Source organism: Cheilinus undulatus, linkage group 17, assembly GCF_018320785.1.
Source record: "Cheilinus undulatus linkage group 17, ASM1832078v1, whole genome shotgun sequence".
Classification (NCBI taxonomy): Eukaryota; Metazoa; Chordata; class Actinopteri; order Labriformes; family Labridae; genus Cheilinus; species Cheilinus undulatus.
In genome coordinates, this window is record NC_054881.1 from 43387678 (window position 1) to 43406718 (window position 19041).

At 41.3% G+C, this 19041-nt stretch overlaps 1 protein-coding gene across 3 annotated transcripts in view; it reads left to right on the top strand.

The window, feature by feature from the left end:
* megf10 (multiple EGF-like-domains 10) overlaps positions 1–19041 on the top strand; it is a 74717-nt gene that overhangs the window by 762 nt on the left and 54914 nt on the right. For all 3 annotated transcript variants that reach the window (XM_041811083.1, XM_041811085.1, XM_041811084.1), the window contains exons 2-3: positions 15651–15789; positions 18417–18518. In XM_041811083.1, coding sequence (XP_041667017.1) covers positions 15671–15789; positions 18417–18518 — 221 coding nt within the window. In that variant the 5' untranslated portion in view covers positions 15651–15670. The remainder of the gene's footprint in view (positions 1–15650; positions 15790–18416; positions 18519–19041) is intronic.

Below are 19041 nucleotides of genomic sequence, written 5' to 3' on the forward strand. Positions count from 1 at the left end.
ACAATCAAACTCCAGATGGATCAGGTCTTTGCCAGGATGTTTTTGGATGTTCTGATCTTCTCCCATATTTAATCGTGTTTGACATACTAGTCTCTTTCTGGTGTCACCTTAGAAGAAGGCCTTAAAAATCTCGGTCAGAAAACCATTCTCATATTGTCGCTGCATCTTTAAGAAAAACAATTTTTTAAAAAAGTTTTGACAGTTTAAAAAAAATCAAATTTGCCTGCTCTGTATATTAGAAACTCCACAGACTCGCCCCACCTCTGTTAAGGGAATATATTCAGCTGAAAGCTAACAGTGGCAGAACCACTGACCCCTGCCAGAGGGGACGGTGAGGGGTCACCTTTGGGCTCAGTGATTCAGTAATTTCAGGGCCCTGCAAACACATCCATCTCTCTCCTCCTTTTAAATTCATATTTACCACCAGTAACTTGATGTAAAACCGGCAAAAACTGCCGGGTAGAAATGTCCAGGCAGATTTGAAGATGTCTGTTAGGTAACCAAAAGGCTCCAGAGCTGTCATGCTAAGTTTGCATGTTTATTTCATCAAATGTCAATCTATTTGTATAATATTTATGTTTATAAAATACTGGTAAAAACAGTTGAACTAAATGACTTGTTTTTGGTGTTTTTGAAATGAAAATGTGAAAATAATGATTGTTTCACCTCCTTACCTCTTCAAATGGCCAGAATACAGTCAGGTGAAGGAGAAAGGGTGAGGTTTGTGTTGTTACAGGGGCCCCAAGAAGTCCGGGGCCCCTGTCGATTGGCTGCCTTTGCCTAATGGTTGGTCAGACTGAGGTGTCTGTCAGGGACAGAAACACCTGGAACACTGTGATGATACAAGAACAGCCTACATACTCATACTGTGCATACACACATCTGTGTTTGCTGCACCAGTCCACCCAGCATTACTCTTGATATCTATCTGTTCTGTGCAGTGAATGCTTACATATACACATGCATGTGTGCTTACATATAAACATGCATGTATGGTTACATAAAAACATGTATGAGTGCTTACATATAAACATGTATGAATGCTTACGAATAAACATCATACATGTTTATATGTAAGCATTCATACATGTTTATATGTAAGCATTCATACATGTTTATATGAAAGCATTCATACATATTTATATGTAAGCATTCATACATGTTTATATGTAAGCATTTATACATGTTTATATGTAAGCATTCATACATGTTATATGTAAGCATTCATACATGTTTATATGTAACCATACATGCATGTTTATATGTAAGCATTTATACATACTTATATGTAAGCATTCATACATGTTTATACATAAGCATTCATACATGTTTATATGTAAGCATTCATACATGTTTATATGTAAGCATTCATACATGTTATATGTAAGCATTCATACATGTTTATATGTAAGCATTCATACATGTTTATATGTAAGCATTCATACATGTTTATACATAGGGATTCATGTATGTTTATATGTAAGCATACATGCATGTTTATACATAAGTATTCATACATGTTTATATGTAAGCATTCATACATGTTTATATGTAAGCATTCATACATGTTTATATGTTAGCATTCATGCATGTTTATATGTAACCATACATGCATGTTTATATGTAAGCATTCATACATACTTATATGTAAGCATTCATACATGTTTATATGTAAGCATACATGCATGTTTATATGTTAGCATTCATGCATGTTTATATGTAACCATACATGCATGTTTATATGTAAGCATTCATACATACTTATATGTAAGCATTCATACATGTTTATATGTAAGCATTCATACATGTTTATATGTTAGCATTCATGCATGTTTATATGTAACCATACATGCATGTTTATATGTAAGCGTTCATACATACTTATATGTAAGCATTCATACATGTTTATATGAAAGCATTCATACATGTTTATATGTAAGCATTCATACATGTTTATTTGTAACCATACATGCATGTTTATATGTAACCATACATGCACGTTTATATTTAAGCATTCATACATGTTTATATGTAAGCATTCATGCATGTTTATACATAAGCATTCATACATGTTTATTTGTAAGAATTCATACATGTTTATATGTAAGCATTCATGCATGTTTATACATAAGCATTCATACATGTTTATATGTAAGCATTCATACATGTTTATATGTAAGCATTAATACATGTTTATATGTAACCATACATGCATGTTTATATGTAAGCATTCATGCATGTTTATATGTAACCATACATGCATGTTTATATGTAAGCATTCATGCATGTTTATATGTAACCATACATGCATGTTTATATGTAAGCATTCATACATATTTATATGTAAGCATTCATACATGTTTATATGTAACCATACATGCATGTTTATATGAATGCTTACATAAAAACATACATGAATCCCTATGTATTAACATGTATGAATGCTTACATATAAACACGTATGAATGCTTACATATAAACATGTATGAATGCTTACATATAAACATGTATGAATGCTTACGAATAAACATCATACATGTTTATATGTAAGCATTCATACATGTTTATATGAAAGCATTCATACATATTTATATGTAAGCATTCATACATGATTATATGTAACCATACATCCATGTTTATATGAAAGCATTCATACATGTTTATATGTAAGCATTCATGCATGTTTATATGTAACCATACATGCATGTTTATATGTAAGCATTTATACATATATATATGTAAGCATTCATACATGTTTATACATAAGCATTCATACATGTTTATATGTAAGCATTCATACATGTTTATATGTAAGCATTTATACATGTTTATATGTAAGCATTCATACATGTTTATATGTAAGCATTTATACATGTTTATATGTAAGCATTCATACATGTTTATATGTAAGCATTCATACAGGTTATATGTAAGAATTCATACATGTTTATATGTAAGCATTCATACGTGTTCATATGTAAGCATTCATACATGTTTATATGTAAGCATTTATACATGTTTATATGTAAGCATTCATACATGTTTATATGTAAGCATTCATACAGGTTATATGTAAGCATTCATACATGTTTATATGTAAGCATTCATACGTGTTTACATGTAAGCATTCATACATGTTTATACGTAAGCATTCATACATGTTTATACATAGGGATTCATGTATGTTTATATGTAAGCATACATGCATGTTTATACATAAGTATTCATACATGTTTATATGTAAGCATTCATACATGTTTACATGTAAGCATTCATACATGTTTATACGTAAGCATTCATACATGTTTATACATAGGGATTCATGTATGTTTATATGTAAGCATACATGCATGTTTATACATAAGTATTCATACATGTTTATATGTAAGCATTCATACAATGTAAGCATTCATACATACTTATATGTAAGCATTCATACATGTTTATATGTAAGCATTCATACATGTTTATACATAAGCATTCATACATGTTTATATGTAAGCATTCATACATGTTTATTTGTAACCATACATGCATGTTTATATGTAACCATACATGCACGTTTATATTTAAGCATTCATACATGTTTATATGTAAGCATTCATGCATGTTTATACATAAGCATTCATACATGTTTATTTGTAAGAATTCATACATGTTTATATGTAAGCATGCATGCATGTTTATACATAAGCATTCATACATGTTTATATGTAAGCATTCATACATGTTTATATGTAAGCATTCATACATGTTTATATGTAAGCATTTATACATGTTTATATGTAAGCATTCATACATGTTTATATGTAAGCATTCATACAGGTTATATGTAAGCATTCATACATGTTTATATGTAAGCATTCATACGTGTTTACATGTAAGCATTCATACATGTTTATACGTAAGCATTCATACATGTTTATACATAGGGATTCATGTATGTTTATATGTAAGCATACATGCATGTTTATACATAAGTATTCATACATGTTTATATGTAAGCATTCATACATGTTTACATGTAAGCATTCATACATGTTTATACGTAAGCATTCATACATGTTTATACATAGGGATTCATGTATGTTTATATGTAAGCATACATGCATGTTTATACATAAGTATTCATACATGTTTATATGTAAGCATTCATACATACTTATATGTAAGCATTCATACATGTTTATATGTAAGCATTCATACATGTTTATACATAAGCATTCATACATGTTTATATGTAAGCATTCATACATGTTTATTTGTAACCATACATGCATGTTTATATGTAACCATACATGCACGTTTATATTTAAGCATTCATACATGTTTATATGTAAGCATTCATGCATGTTTATACATAAGCATTCATACATGTTTATTTGTAAGAATTCATACATGTTTATATGTAAGCATGCATGCATGTTTATACATAAGCATTCATACATGTTTATATGTAAGCATTCATACATGTTTATATGTAAGCATTAATACATGTTTATATGTAAGCATTCATACATGTTTATATTTAAGCATTCATACATGTTTATACGTAAGCATTCATACATGTTTATATGTAAGAATTCATACATGTTTATATGTAACCATACATGCATGTTTATATGTAAGCATTCATGCATGTTTATATGTAACCATACATGCATGTTTATATGTAAGCATTCATACATATTTATATGTAAGCATTCATACATGTTTATATGTAACCATACGTGCATGTTTATATGAATGCTTACATATAAACATACATGAATCCCTATGTATAAACATGTATGAATGCTTATGTATAAACATGTATGAATGCTTAAATATAAACGTGCATGTATGGTTACATATAAACATGCATGTATGGTTACAAATAAACATGCATGAATGCTTACATATAAACATGCATGAATCCCTATGTATAAACATGTATGAATGCTTATGCATAAACATGTATGAATGCTTACGTATAAACATGCATGAATGCTTCCATATAAACATGCATGTATGCTTAAATATAAACATGCATGCATGCTTATATATACACACGCATTGCACCAGCCTGCTTCATACTCTGCTGTATTTATTTACTGTTTTGTATGGATGTTGTTGTTGTTGTGTGGGGCTTTTACATGTCAGTGCATCTTTTAATGTAGCATTTTGTCATTGTCATGGTCCGCTCCGGGTGGTAGGAGTGGGCGGAGTCAACTGGAATGTTTCATTTACCTTTTTACATCTGCTGTTTCAGCTTCTTTTCTAAAACTTGACCTGTGTCTTCAACACACACGTGTAAAAACTGCTCCTTAAACATGAAATAGCTCTTCATAGCATGGACTTTATTCAGCCCAGTTCAGACTGACCTCGTTGTTGCGTGTTTGCATGCTGTTGCATGCTGTTCCCATTGGTTTGGTAGGTTCATTGGTGTTTCACTATTTAAACTTGAAGGTGGTTCCAGATATCTGATCCATTTAGGGCATTCCTCTGATTTGCCACCAAAGCTGCGTTTAAACTAAGCAGGCCGGCTCAGATCTGGTTCAGTTTGTAATCAGTATTACTGTTAAAAGTCTAGAGAGCTACCAAAAACCTGATCTGTACCATCCTGGTCTCCAAACACACTTATCCTGTCATAGAGGGTGGAGCTTGACTGGCTTCAGTCTGTTAATGGTCATTTTCCCAGCATCCTTTTCTTGCTGAGAAGAACAAACCCCTTCAGGTTTACTGAACCAGCCTGAACCAGCCTGAACCAGACCACCTGATGCTGCACCAGCAGATGTAGTGTTTGTGTCTGCAGGTATAAATATATATATAAGGCGCCGTCTGCAGAAGGCTGGTGTGTTGAGCTGACTGACTGAGGCTGAACAAACAGAAACTCATCAGCCTCGGCACCTGTCCCGTTCTTTTCTTGTGTTTATCCGCTCTGATTCTCTCAGTGGGTCAGGGAACCTTTGCAGCCTCACTCTCTTGTTTTCAGCTAACGAGTCTAACAATGTTTTCTTTGCTGCAAACGTAGAAATGTTCTGACTTCAAAGATGCTGAGCCATCTCTGTACTTCACCTCGACTGAGACAATTGCAGAACCTGGATGTTTTTTTATCACTTTGTAAGCTGAAGAGATGGTTGTGAAACTCCTGGGATGATTGTGTGATGGTGGTGTTTTCTTTCACTCTCGTTCTGATGGTTGGGTTTTTAGATTTATCGTCCTCAGCTCAAACTTTGTGTTTCCTGATCACAGATTTTCAGCGTGTTGTCTTTCTTGTTTCTGGACTTTTTCATGAGAAAACAGAATCAGAGAGTGAAACTTCTAAAAGAGATGATTGGACGAGGGTTTGGGGATTTTTCCATGCAGTTTTTATTTTTGTTGAAGTGCCGTTACTGTGGCGTCTACATGTTCTGTTGGACATCCTAAACTTTGATTCTGTCTTGACCTAAATGGGGTCTCATTCCAGCCTTATTGGTCATAAAGATCTGAACCAGTCTGGCTGCACACCGACATCAGAGACGCCGTCTGTTTCTCAACAGAAGTGCTGTAATTTACTGGTAAAGTTATGAGTTTTTAAATCAAACTTTATCGGAAACATTACAGACAAAACTTAAAACAAACGAGTAGTTACACCAACAGTGGCTCACTTTAGCTTCGTTAGCTTAAGCTAAAGCTAAAATAGCTACACTAGTTAACATTGCTACATAAGCCAGTGAGGCTAGGTTAGCTGGGGCTCATGATGCCAAACCATGGGAGAATCATTGTGAATGTCAAAAGCTTCGTTACAGCACTGTCGCTGAAATGCACCATAAAACCACCGTTATAATAGGCAGCTCTGTCTTTGTGCTACATGCTAAACTAGCAGCCTGCTCTCTCTTTTACACCTGATAGTTTTTAATCCACATTCTCTTCAGGAAAAGCAGCACTAAAGACCACAGGATTAAAGGAAATAAACACATAATTTTCCTAATAAATGAAGTCTAAATGAACCAAACCAAACACAACCTCAGCTTTAAAGCCTGCTGACTCAGTGACAAAACGTTTACCCAGAATCCACTGGCTGTTAGCTGCAAAAGTGCAGTTGTTGTGTTTTTTACCCATGGACTCCAGAATGTAGAGCAAAGTTTGCAACAAAGACCAAGAACTTCAGCAGTCCAGAGACCAACAGCCGAGTCATAAACCCCCGAGTGTTCTCTCTGGCAGGTTTTTAGACTTCTGTTGGGTTTCCTCTTTCTCTGCTGTGGCTTTTCCATCTCTCACATTCAGATTTAATAAGTATTTTACGCGTCACTGGGGTCCCTTTACGGCGTTGAACCGTGGACTTTCACACGTTGCAGAGCTGCTCTTTAAATCCCGGCGATGGAGGCGTGTGATTTCCTCCCAGTAGAAACGTCTTCTCCAAACGCAGCACCTGTTCCTGTCCCAGACTCTCTGCAGAAAGACCCAACAAATACGAGTCCAGTAAGACCCCAGAGGCTTTAATGGGCTAAGAGGCTGCACCTGCCAGAATCACACACACACACACACACACCCACACACGAGAACACACACACACATACATGAGAATACACACACACATAAACATGAGAACACACACACACACTCCGGCTGATGTGTGTCAGAGGGACGTTTGTGGCTGTCAGACACAAACATGCTAACATGCTGAAGATCTATTCTGGGTGTTTTTGGTTTCAGTTACTGGGACAGACCAGTGTGGGAAAGTCTGCACCAGTGCTCCCAGTATGCAGCCTGGAGTGACATTAGGTGAAATATACTGTTACATCTGTGGCCTAGCCTGGGTTAGCTCGCTAACAGAGGGATGACTGAGTTTCTAAACAGGTCCAGGGATGCTACGGAGCTTTTTTTAACATCTGCAGACTGAAACGATGCAGACTTCTGCTTGAACCTGATTGGAAGTAAAAGTTTCAGAGCCTTCACCTTTAGAGAACATTTACTTATTCTATTCAAACATTCTGTATATTTCTATTTCAGACATAAACAATCGATCCATAATCAGAGAGATCCTCAGCTGCTCCTGTCCTGGGTGTGGCCCCCAGGTGTGAGGGATGGACCAAGAGTTAGTATGGAGCATGTTACCTGAGCTTCATCGAACCTGGAATGCCTTTAGAACATCATGGACAGAGCTGGAAGGGAGGTGGAATAAGACACGCCCACTTCCTCCTTCCTACTGTCCCTTATCAGCCACAACGCCCACTAATGCTGCTCTTTAGATGAGATTAATAATGTCAGAACCATTCAAGGTAGACGCACCAAGAGCTACCTGAGAGAGGAACAGGGTATGGTCATGGAGAGGACAGGACTTCTCATAAAATCAACCTTGTTAAGGAAAACATGGCATCTGATTGGCTGAACCTACCTTTCTGCTCTGAACGGCTGCCTTCTGTCCAGCTTTGCTGCTACTAGTGAACTGAACGGACTTGATCGTGTAGAATATACACGGTTTATTCATGAGCTAAATGAGGAAGTAGACATGTGCAGCTCCGTTAGTAACCTGAGCGCGACAGACAGGAGCTATCAGGCTATGAACGCTGGAGCTTGTTGGTGGATAAAAATCCTGCTGAGGCCAGAAGAGGAAAAAAAACTTCTTCTCTGCCAAGAGAAGTGTTCTGTGTGGCTCTGTGCTCATGTTTTAATGAAGAAATGTGGTCCAGATCTGATCAAACTGCTGCTGTGCTACAGATACATGCTGGCTGAAAGCTGCACCCGCTGCAGCCATCGCATTCAGCTTCAAGGAAGACTAAACCCTGCATGTAGCTACTGTCATCACGCTGATTGGTCAGGTCTGAAGGACTCTGATTGGACAGGTCTGAAGAACTCTGATTGGTCAGGTCTGAAGGACTCTGATTGGTCAGGTCTGAAGGACTCTGATTGGTCAGGTCTGAAGGACTCTGATTGGTCAGGTCTTAAGTCCTCTGATGTGTCCTTGGCTAAGATGCTTAACCCCACCCGCCCCCACTGCTCCATCAATGGCGTGTTCATGAGTATGGATGCATATGAATGGCGTTAGCTGATGGCCAGTTCTCCATAGCAACCTCTGCCATCAGTGTTAGGTGTGACCTGTTAAAGTGCTCTGAGTAGTCAAACAAGCTTAAGTCAAGTCCATTTAGCGTGGTAGTGGAGAGGAAGGATGCAGGACAGAACATGAGGTCTGCCATCTAAAGATCTAAGCCCGGGCTATGAAGAGCCGAGCTCAGACACTGAGTATGAGGACCGGAGGAGACTGAGACGGATCCACGCTGAAGCAGTTTGGGAGGTCTGAGCCAAAAACGTCTCTATGGATGAAAGCTGCTGGTGCTAACCTGAACTAATATTTATCTGTCAACAGTCTCAGATGGAGACTCACTGAGGCTGCAGCAGCTTCAGCTGTCCAGGACCAGTAGCTGCAGGGTCAGGGTTCATGTAAACCTCTGCTGTTGTTCTTGATCTGCTGCCCTGAAGCTGATGGTCGCGCTCCTGCAGCACACACACGCAAACACACACAGCTGAGTGTTTCCCTCTCTGTTAGTTTCTCTGGTGAAAGTCGTCTCACACCGCAGGGATTCACAGCTGAGACACGAGGGAAACACAAACAGCAGCTGTGTGTTCTCAGGGGTCTGAGGCAGCCAATCAGAAGAGGAGGATGCGTCCGATCTAACAGTTCAGAGGCCGGGACCTGGTCCAGGAGGAAAACCATCACATAGAGGGTTCTCCTTTAGGATGGCTGTGAGACGGTTTCAGACCTGGTTTAGGGGAAGACTCAAACATAGATTTTTACTTTTATGGCTCACAAACATGTCAGCAAACACGACTAGATCATCATCTCTGCAAACACAAGGACAGCCATATGATCTTAGTATCAGCCTTTATTTATACTGGAGAGGATTTAAAATGCAGTCAGCACTACTCAGACCACAGGGACCATCAGATAATCAGACCCTCACTGACTCTGGTCTAGGGAGAGAATCAGACTGAGGACCGGCATGTCTATCCTGTGGCCCACTTCAGGTCCCAGTTTACAGCTGAAATAGTCGTCTAGTAAACGTCTAAGAAAGAGGAAGGGTTTTACTCTAATGCAGCGTTACTCAACCAAAGAGCCAAACTGTTGAAAAATACATTTGCAAGAGCCACAATCTAAGATGTGAACAGTGGCAATTTAAATAAGGTAAAGGTGTGTGGTGGTCAAAAAGCAGCAAACACTCTGAGAAAAGTGGCACAATAGGTAAGAAGTGGAAAAAAAAGAGTTACATGTGGCAAAAATGGTCCAAAAGTGGCAAAACTGTTGCAAAAAATGAGTGAAAAGTGAAGAAAAAGAAAATGTGTAAAAATCAGCAAAAAGTTGGGAAAATGGGAAATAGGTAGCATTTAATAGCAAAAGGCAGATTAATTGGGCGAAAAGTGGCATAAAAGGCGGGGGGGGACAGAATAAAAGTGTCAAAAAGAATATCAAAAATGAGAATAATGTATTAAATGACGACATAAAAGAGCCACATGTGGCTCCAGAGCCAGGCGGTGAGTATCCCTGCTTTAAGGATTTCTCCACATCAGACTTAAAGGATCATTACAACCAAAATAAATAAAACAGGCTGAAGCGTCCTCTCTTCTACAGCCATGGGAGTTGTTTTTGCACATGCTCAGTGAGTAATGTGCTGATGTTTGTAGTCCATGGCGGTCTGAGCCTGTCCCAGTAAACAGGCGGCGGTCGGATGTGTAAACTGTAATCAGAATAATGTGAAGTGTGACACACTGACTCAGAGTCAGCTGGACCGCTTCTTCATCGGCCTCAGCTGTTGTTTTTCAGACTGAGACGCCATGGGAAACACACTTTCACCCACTTCTCCTCCAATCAGGAACCCACAGACCCAAGAGCACAGACTGAGCATGTGCAGGAAAGAGTTCAGTCAATCAGAGAGTCTGAGGGGCCGGTTTAAAGAACGACCAAAGTAGACGATGTTAACAGCATGACAATAAAGTTAACCAAATACTCCATACTTTGAAAATCCTAAACAATCTGTTAGTTTAATGCTCCTCCATATTTAAAAGGTCAGAAACCTAAAAAAACCCTCAGTCATTATTTATATATATTATTAATATCACCAAAAGCTGCTTTAGTGACAGAGAGGAATACAAATATGGTGGATGTGCCAACATTTACGTGTAGTTTGTTTCCTAACTAATGCAGCAAGAACTTTTAAAGAACATCACAACAAAGACCTCAGAAAATATATGAGGGAATCTGGACTGGACCCTGATAAACCCAGAGACTGGACCCTGATAAACCCAGAGACTGGACCCTGATAAACCCAGAGACTGGACCCTGATAAACCCAGAGACTGGACCCTGATAAACCCAGAGACTGGACCCTGATAAACCCAGAGACTGGACCCTGATAAACCCAGAGACTGGACCCTGATCAACCCAGAGACTGGACCCTGATAAACCCAGAGACTGGACCCTGATAAACCCAGAGACCGGACCCTGATAAACCCAGAGACCGGACCCTGATAAACCCAGAGACCGGACCCTGATAAACCCAGAGACCGGACCCTGATAAACCCAGAGACCGGACCCTGATAAACCCAGAGACCGGACCCTGATAAACCCAGAGAATGGACCCTGATAAACCCAGAGAATGGACCCTGATAAACCCAGAGACTAGACCTTGATAAACCCAGAGACTGGACCCTGATAAACCCAGAGAATGGACCCTGATAAACCCAGAGAATGGACCCTGATAAACCCAGAGAATGGACCCTGATAAACCCAGAGAATGGACCCTGATAAACCCAGAGACTGGACCCTGATAAACCCAGAGACTGGACCCTGATAAACCTAGAGACTGGACCCTGATACACCCAGAGACTGGAGCCTGATAAACCCAGAGACCGGACCCTGATCAACCCAGAGAATGGACCCTGATAAACCCAGAGACTGGACCCTGATAAACCCAGAGAATGGACCCTGATAAACCCAGAGAACGGACCCTGATAAACCCAGAGACCGGACCCTGATAAACCCAGAGACTGGAGCCTGATAAACCCAGAGACCGGACCCTGATAAACCCAGAGAATGGACCCTGATAAACCCAGAGAATGGAGCCTGATAAACCCAGAGACCGGACCCTGATAAACCCAGAGAATGGACCCTGATAAACCCAGAGAATGGACCCTGATAAACCCAGAGACCGGACCCTGCAAGTGGCTGCCTCCTTTTGGATCATTCTGGGAGGAGGCCCCTGAAAAAAAACCCTGAACAGGTTGGCCCTCACCTGAGAACACCTTGATATCCCAGCAGGACCTGGAAAGTGTTGCTGAGAGAGGGACTAGCATGTGACTGTTGGAGGTCCTTACTAATAGTGACCTTTAACCTGAGTGTTTTTGGACCAACATCAACATCAGTGGTATAAATAATGTCTTATTTAGGTATTGTATGAAAATATATGGATGTAAATCTTGAAAGCTCATCCTGTTGCAGACCTATGTGGTCCTTCAGCATCATTTTGAGGCTCCCTGGTGGACCTCGCGCCCCTGAACCTGCCTCCACAGATAGAAATGTGTCCCCGGCCTGAGAGCGCCCTTTGTTGGGCCCTGGAGCGACTTCAGACGCAGGTCTGGGTTCCTGGCAGCCCGTTGTGAGCGGACAGAGTGGCGTCGACACTGCTCTGCCTGGAACTGTGAATCAAAGTGGAGCAGGCCGGTCTAATCCCCTCCATTAGGGCTGCTGTGTCTGGAGCCATTTCACTCACACAGCGCGCTCCTTGTTTGTGCAGCGGTGCAGTTGTCTCGGGTTCGGGGAGGATGGGGGTGTTTCGGCGTTGGTGGCTGCAGCTGTGGCGTTTCTCCGCTCAGTGAAACCAGAGAGGACGGCCCCGCTGGCCCATAAAGGGGCCGGGCAGACTGGCTGTCAGCAGACACGCAGACGTCCTGCAGGCCGCTCCATCAGCCCAGCATCAGTAAAAGAGGAGACGGAGAGCCGACCCCGCTGAGGCTCATCAGGCAGCTGGAGTGATGAAGGAGAGAAGGTTTAACAGCTGCTGCTGTTAATAAGGAAGAAGAACAGACACAGAGACAAATCCTGCTGAGAATTAGAGACTCCTTCATACTTAATCTGCTCTGAAATCAGGTTACTCATAAACACATTCAAAGCCTGGTCAAAGGAAGGGAAAGCACGCTCTCAGGATCAGTCCCATCTCTGATCTCTGATAAACCAGAATATGGACCCTGATAAACCCAGAGAATGGGTGCCATCTCTGACTTTTACCCATAACCCTCAGGTCTAGAGTGTTACTTGGACTAATACTTGGACAGCCTTTAGCCCAACAGGTATGGCAGTATTACTACAGTATTATATTATATAGATGCATCAGTTTGATATCAGCGCTGTCGTTCCTGCAGAACATCAGTGAATAATGTGGCATGAGTAGATGTCTCTAGCAGACCTTTATCTCCTGTCCTTTTCGTCTAATGCTGGCATCAAGCACTCCTAACTGCTGATTCAGAGAAGGGCTCTGTCATCAGCAGAACAAACCACTTGTTTTTGTGGTCAAACATGAGAGAAAATGTCAGGATTTCGTCTCGTGTCCGTACTCATAGTTGGAGAAATGTGAGGATATTCAGCATTCATAGGGCCTCTTATTAAAGCAGGGCACTCAAATCAAAGTCCCCAGTATCACATGCACTAACACCCCCCTAAAGCCACAGTTAAGGATGTTTTCAGTCAGACTATGAGCCAGCCGGCTCACAGACCTCTATCAAAGCTTGTTTACTCTGTTTCTGTCTCTGTCCCGGGTTTATTTGACCGTCCTGTGTGTGCTCAAATCCACACAGGTGATGTGACGGGACTGCTGATGCTCACTGGTTTGTTTGGGTGTTTAAATATGGCCGACTCAGAGACGGAGAGGCTCACAGGAGACTGACGGGGGAAACGCTGGATTTCTGGACCCTTTTATATTTCAAGTGATAGTCACTGCTCTTTTAATGATTGTGTAACCCCAGTTCCAAAATAGTCGGGACACTATTTAAACTGTAAAGACATCCATGATTGTCAAATCTCATAAACCCATATTTGATCTGCAGTAGAACAGAAACAACAGATCAGATGTTAAACTGAGACATTTTAACATTTCAGGTAAATTATTCGTTCATTTTGGATTTGATGGCAGCAACACATCTCAAGAAAGTAGGGACAGCTGGAGGAGCATTTTACAGCTTATCAGGTTAATTATCAACAGGTCAGTCACATGACTGGGTATAAAAGCAGCATTTTAGAGAGGCAGAGTCTCTCAGGAGTAAAGATGGGCAGAGGTTCACCAATCTGAGACAAACTGAGTCTAAAATCATGGAGCAATTTCAGAAAAATATTCCTCAGACTCTGAATCTCCCTCCATCTAGGCTTCAAGGCTGAAAGGGCCCTCAGGGGCCCTCAGGGGCCACTGCATTAAAAACAGGCATGATTCTGTAGTGAAATCACTGCATGGGCTCAGGAACATTCCAGAAATCATCGTCTGTCAACACAGTTGGCCGTGCCATCCACCAATGACAGTTAAAGCTGATCATGGAGAGAAGAAGCCATATGTGAACAGGATCCAGAACCACTGTGGTCCATCTTCTCTGGACCAAAGCTCATTTAACATGGACTGAGGAAACATGGAAAACTTTTCTGTGGTCAGAGGAAACATGGAAAACTGTTCTGTGGTCAGAGGAAACCTTGGACGCCGTGTCCTGTGGACTAAAGAGGAGAGGGAGCATCCAGCTGGTTCTCCTGGCTCAGGTCTAAAGCCTGCATCTCTGATGGTATGGGGTTGCATTAGTGCCTATGGCGTGGGCAGCTCTAACATCTGGAAAGGAACTATCAATGCTGTAAAGTAGAGAGAGCTTTTAGAGCAGCATGCATGCTGATATGAAGGACTTTAACATCTAAATGATAGCTCTGTACTGTCAGATTTAAAGCCTTACTGTAGATCCTCTCCACCGCTGTAGCTCGAGCGCGGCCCTGTCCTTTCAGAGTAAAAGCAGACTATTGTGTTTCTCCCACAGAGAAAGCAGCACTTCTCATTTTGTCCCTGGAAATAGAAAAACAGTAAACACAGCTCACAATAGAAACTCTGACTTTTAATTCTTCGAAGCCACACAAAGCTGGAGAGGATCTGTGATCAGCAGAGTTATTTACAGCAGACAGTAAAACGAGCGGACATCTGCTCTCAGAGAAGAAGCGTGTTTGAGATGTGCAGAGCAGACTCACATTTCTCTTCTCTGTGTTTCATTTTCCTCTCTAGGATTAAACCCCTGATTTTAGAGTTTATTTTTCTTTGGGAAGTGTGGAGACTTTACTGTAAATCTTCTGCATCATTACAAGAACGTTTGAAACACAAGCACCAGAAATATCCCGCTGATGATCTGCTGAGCTTCTCTGGCTTTGATTCTGCAGTTCTAGAAGTTCCTAAAGATTATCAGACCCACATTTGCCTTAAACAGAGCTAATGGCCATAATGGCCCCATCCTGCAGAGATTCTGACACCCATGTTAAATAATCAGAATAGTAGACAGTGTGTGTATATTAGGGCTGAACGGTTTTGGAAAATAATCTAATTGTGATTTTTGTTGAAGAGCATGCATTTTCCCCATTTTCCAGATATTAAACTCGTACCCTCTACTCTTCTTCCTTGCTTTCAGGTGCAGCAGCTCCATCTGAGATGGGCGTGTCTCCGCGCTGCCACAGGACCGTCCTATTGGCTGTGTCCTTCTGCTTCCTGCCCTGCATCACTTCCTCTTTGAACCTGGAGGATCCAAACGTCTGCAGCCACTGGGAGAGGTCGGTCACATGACGCTGCATGATTTCGTGCTCCATGTTTCTTGTGTCGCTCAGATAGATCAAGTTTCTGAGAGGTTTTTATATTTCTCTTACAAAAACAAGAAAAAAAAACATCAAAAAGTCAAAGATCAACTATTCCAACTGTTCTGCATAGTAAGACTGCCAAACATTCAGTACTCAAATATTTTCAACTCTGAATGTTTGAAAATGAAATGTCGAGAATTTATTTTGGCTTTTTTTTTATGCCATCCTTTATTCTATATTCATTTTCCCCTCTACCTACACAAGCCTTCTAGGGCCAGCTGCTAAGAAGCATCCCCACAGCACGATGCTGCTGAGAAGCATCCCCACATTATGATGCTGCTAAGAAGCATCCCCACAGCATGATGCTGCTGAGGAGCATCCCCACATTATGATGCTGCTGAGAAGCATCCCCACAGCATGATGCTGCTAAGGAGCATCCCCACATTATTATGCTGCTGAGAAGCATCCCCACAGCATGATGCTGCTGAGGAGCATCCCCACAGCATGATGCTGCTGAGAAGCATCCCCACAGCATGATGCTGCTGAGAAGCATCCCCACATTATTATGCTGCTGAGAAGCATCCCCACAGCATGATGCTGCTGAGAAGCATCCCCACATTATTATGCTACTGAGGAGCATCCCCACAGCATGATGCTACTGAGGAGCATCCCCACAGCATGATGCTGCTGAGAAGCATCCCCACAGCATGATGCTGCTGAGGAGCATCCCCACAGCATGATGCTGCTGAGGAGCATCCCCACAGCATGATGCTGCTGAGAAGCATCCCCACAGCATGATGCTGCTGAGGAGCATACCCACAGCATGATGCTGCTGAGAAGCATCCCCACAGCATGATGCTGCCACCAGCGTGCTCCACAGTGGGGATGGTGTGTTTGTGGTGATGTCAGTGTTTGGCGTCTTGTCTGATGGTCTCAAAGCTCCATTCTGGTCTCATCAGACCAAAGAACTTTCTTCCTCTTGACCATGGAGTCTCCCACAGTCCTTCTGGTGAACTCTAGTCCAGATTGAATCTGAGTTTTCTTCAACAGTGTCTTTCTCTTTGCCACTCTCCCATAAAGCTCTGACTGGTGAAGAACCCGGCCAACAGTTGTTGTCTGCAGAGTCTCTCCATCTCAGCTGCTGAAGCTTGGAGCTCCTTCAGAGTAGTCATAGGTGTCTTGGTGTCCTCTCTCACTAGTCTCCTTCTTGCACGCCCACTCAGTGTGTGAGGACGGTCTGATCTAGGCAGATTTACACATGTGACATATTCCTTCATTTCTTAATGATGATTTAACTGAACTCTGGGGGATGTTAAGAGACTTGGAGATGTTTCTGACTTAGACTTTTCAGTCACCTTTTCTCTGAGTGTTCTTTTGCCTTCATGGTGTAATGGTAGCCATGAATACTGATGAACCAGTGACTGGAGCTTCCAGATACAGGTGTCTGTATACTCCAAATCACTCAGCTGATCCTCATTTCACTAACTGTGAGACTACTACTGAAAAAAAACCTAAAAAGGTGGAATAATGACAGAGATGATGTTTGGCCTTATGTCAGCCGTTCACCTCAGAACTGCATTTAGAAAACAATGAAGTAAAAACCCAGCCTCCATGTTTAATTTCAGTCCATTTTTTTCAGCTCTTTTTGCTGACAGCAACGTAACGAGCTGTTAGGAACAAACTGGAAATATTTCACCAGGATTTAATTTTAAGAATCCAGATTAAAGTGTTTATTCATAGAGAATTGATTCCCAGAAATGATAAATAATGAGTCTGAGAGTTCAGCCGTGTAATGATGATTTAGTCTGGGTCATTCTGGGAACTTCTCAGAGAAATTCTTAAAAAACAGAATCCTGAAAACTCGTCTGTCCTCTAATAATTCAGATTATAATCAGAAAATACATTTAAATTAAATAAAAATGTTCAAAAGTCTGCCTTTATGATTTAAATAGCTGACCGTGGCTGCTGCCCTGATTCTAGCCTTGTCACAGATGATTATACAGCTGTATAATCCTCAGATTGATGGTGTTATGTGAATATTTTACTGCTCTCTGTCATGCTAGATCTGAATTTTAACATGTGTGCCACTGTCCCGACCTCTGGTTCTATAAGCTGACCTTCACGTCTGCATTAAACAATCCTCTGACTTCAGACCTTCACATCTTTAGACTGCAGTGTTATTAATGTGATTGTGTGAGTGGGTGCAGGATTATCCCCCCATACCACTCCCCTTGTCCCTCTGTGTGGGCCTGCCCGTCATCAGTTTGTATTAAATAAAGAATTTAACAATTGTGTCTCACATCATAAAGACTTTATGGAGGGGGGAGGAGGGTGACAAAGGTACCTTATGACTCCCTCGTGAGCTGGGGGTCCTCTGGGGCAGACATGAATCTCTCCTGGAGGGTAAAGTTAGATATTTTTACAGTATCAGCCCCGCTGTACCTCTAATAACCGTCCTAGAATGATTACAGTGATGATAGTTCTCCTAAATAAAGATTTTGTTTGTCTGAATACAGAGCGTGGATTGTAGCGTGGCTGCTGTACTGCAGGGTCGTGTTTATTTGGTGTTAAAACTCTGATTTTGTGTCTCTCTGTGTTTCCAGCTACTCGGTGACGGTGCAGGAGTCGTACGCTCATCCCTACGATCAGATCTACTACACCAGCTGCACCGACATCCTCAACTGGTTCAAATGCACCAGACATCGGTAAGACATGCACCCAGGTACACCGCTCACACCCGAGACTGAGGAGGAGGTGGCTCATTAAAGGAACATTCCGCTGGTTTCTTGCATGTTTCAGTCATTGTAAAGTGCATTAATATTAATCCAACAGTGTTAATCCCTCTCAGTCAGGCAGGACTGGCTCTGGACCCAGATTTCTCTTTGCACTTTTGCACCAGTATTCTAAGGGGGCTTTCACACTAGGGGTCCGGTCCCGGATCTGAGTGCACTTGAGCCCAAAGTCCGGTTCATTTGGTTCATTAGTGTGAATGCAAATGAACCGTGCCCAGGCACCGGTCCAGGGCCCACTTGGGGAGGTGGTCTCAGGCGTGATTCAAGTGGACTCTGGCACGGTTTGGATGAGATGTGAATGCAACCGCCCTCAGATACGGGACAGCGTGCCGCATCAGCTTTATGACATCATTGTAAAACTAAACTTCTTTCCACAGCGCAGCAGTTTGTTCACATTTTTCCTCATAAAGAGCGGAAATTTTCAGAATCCAGCCAA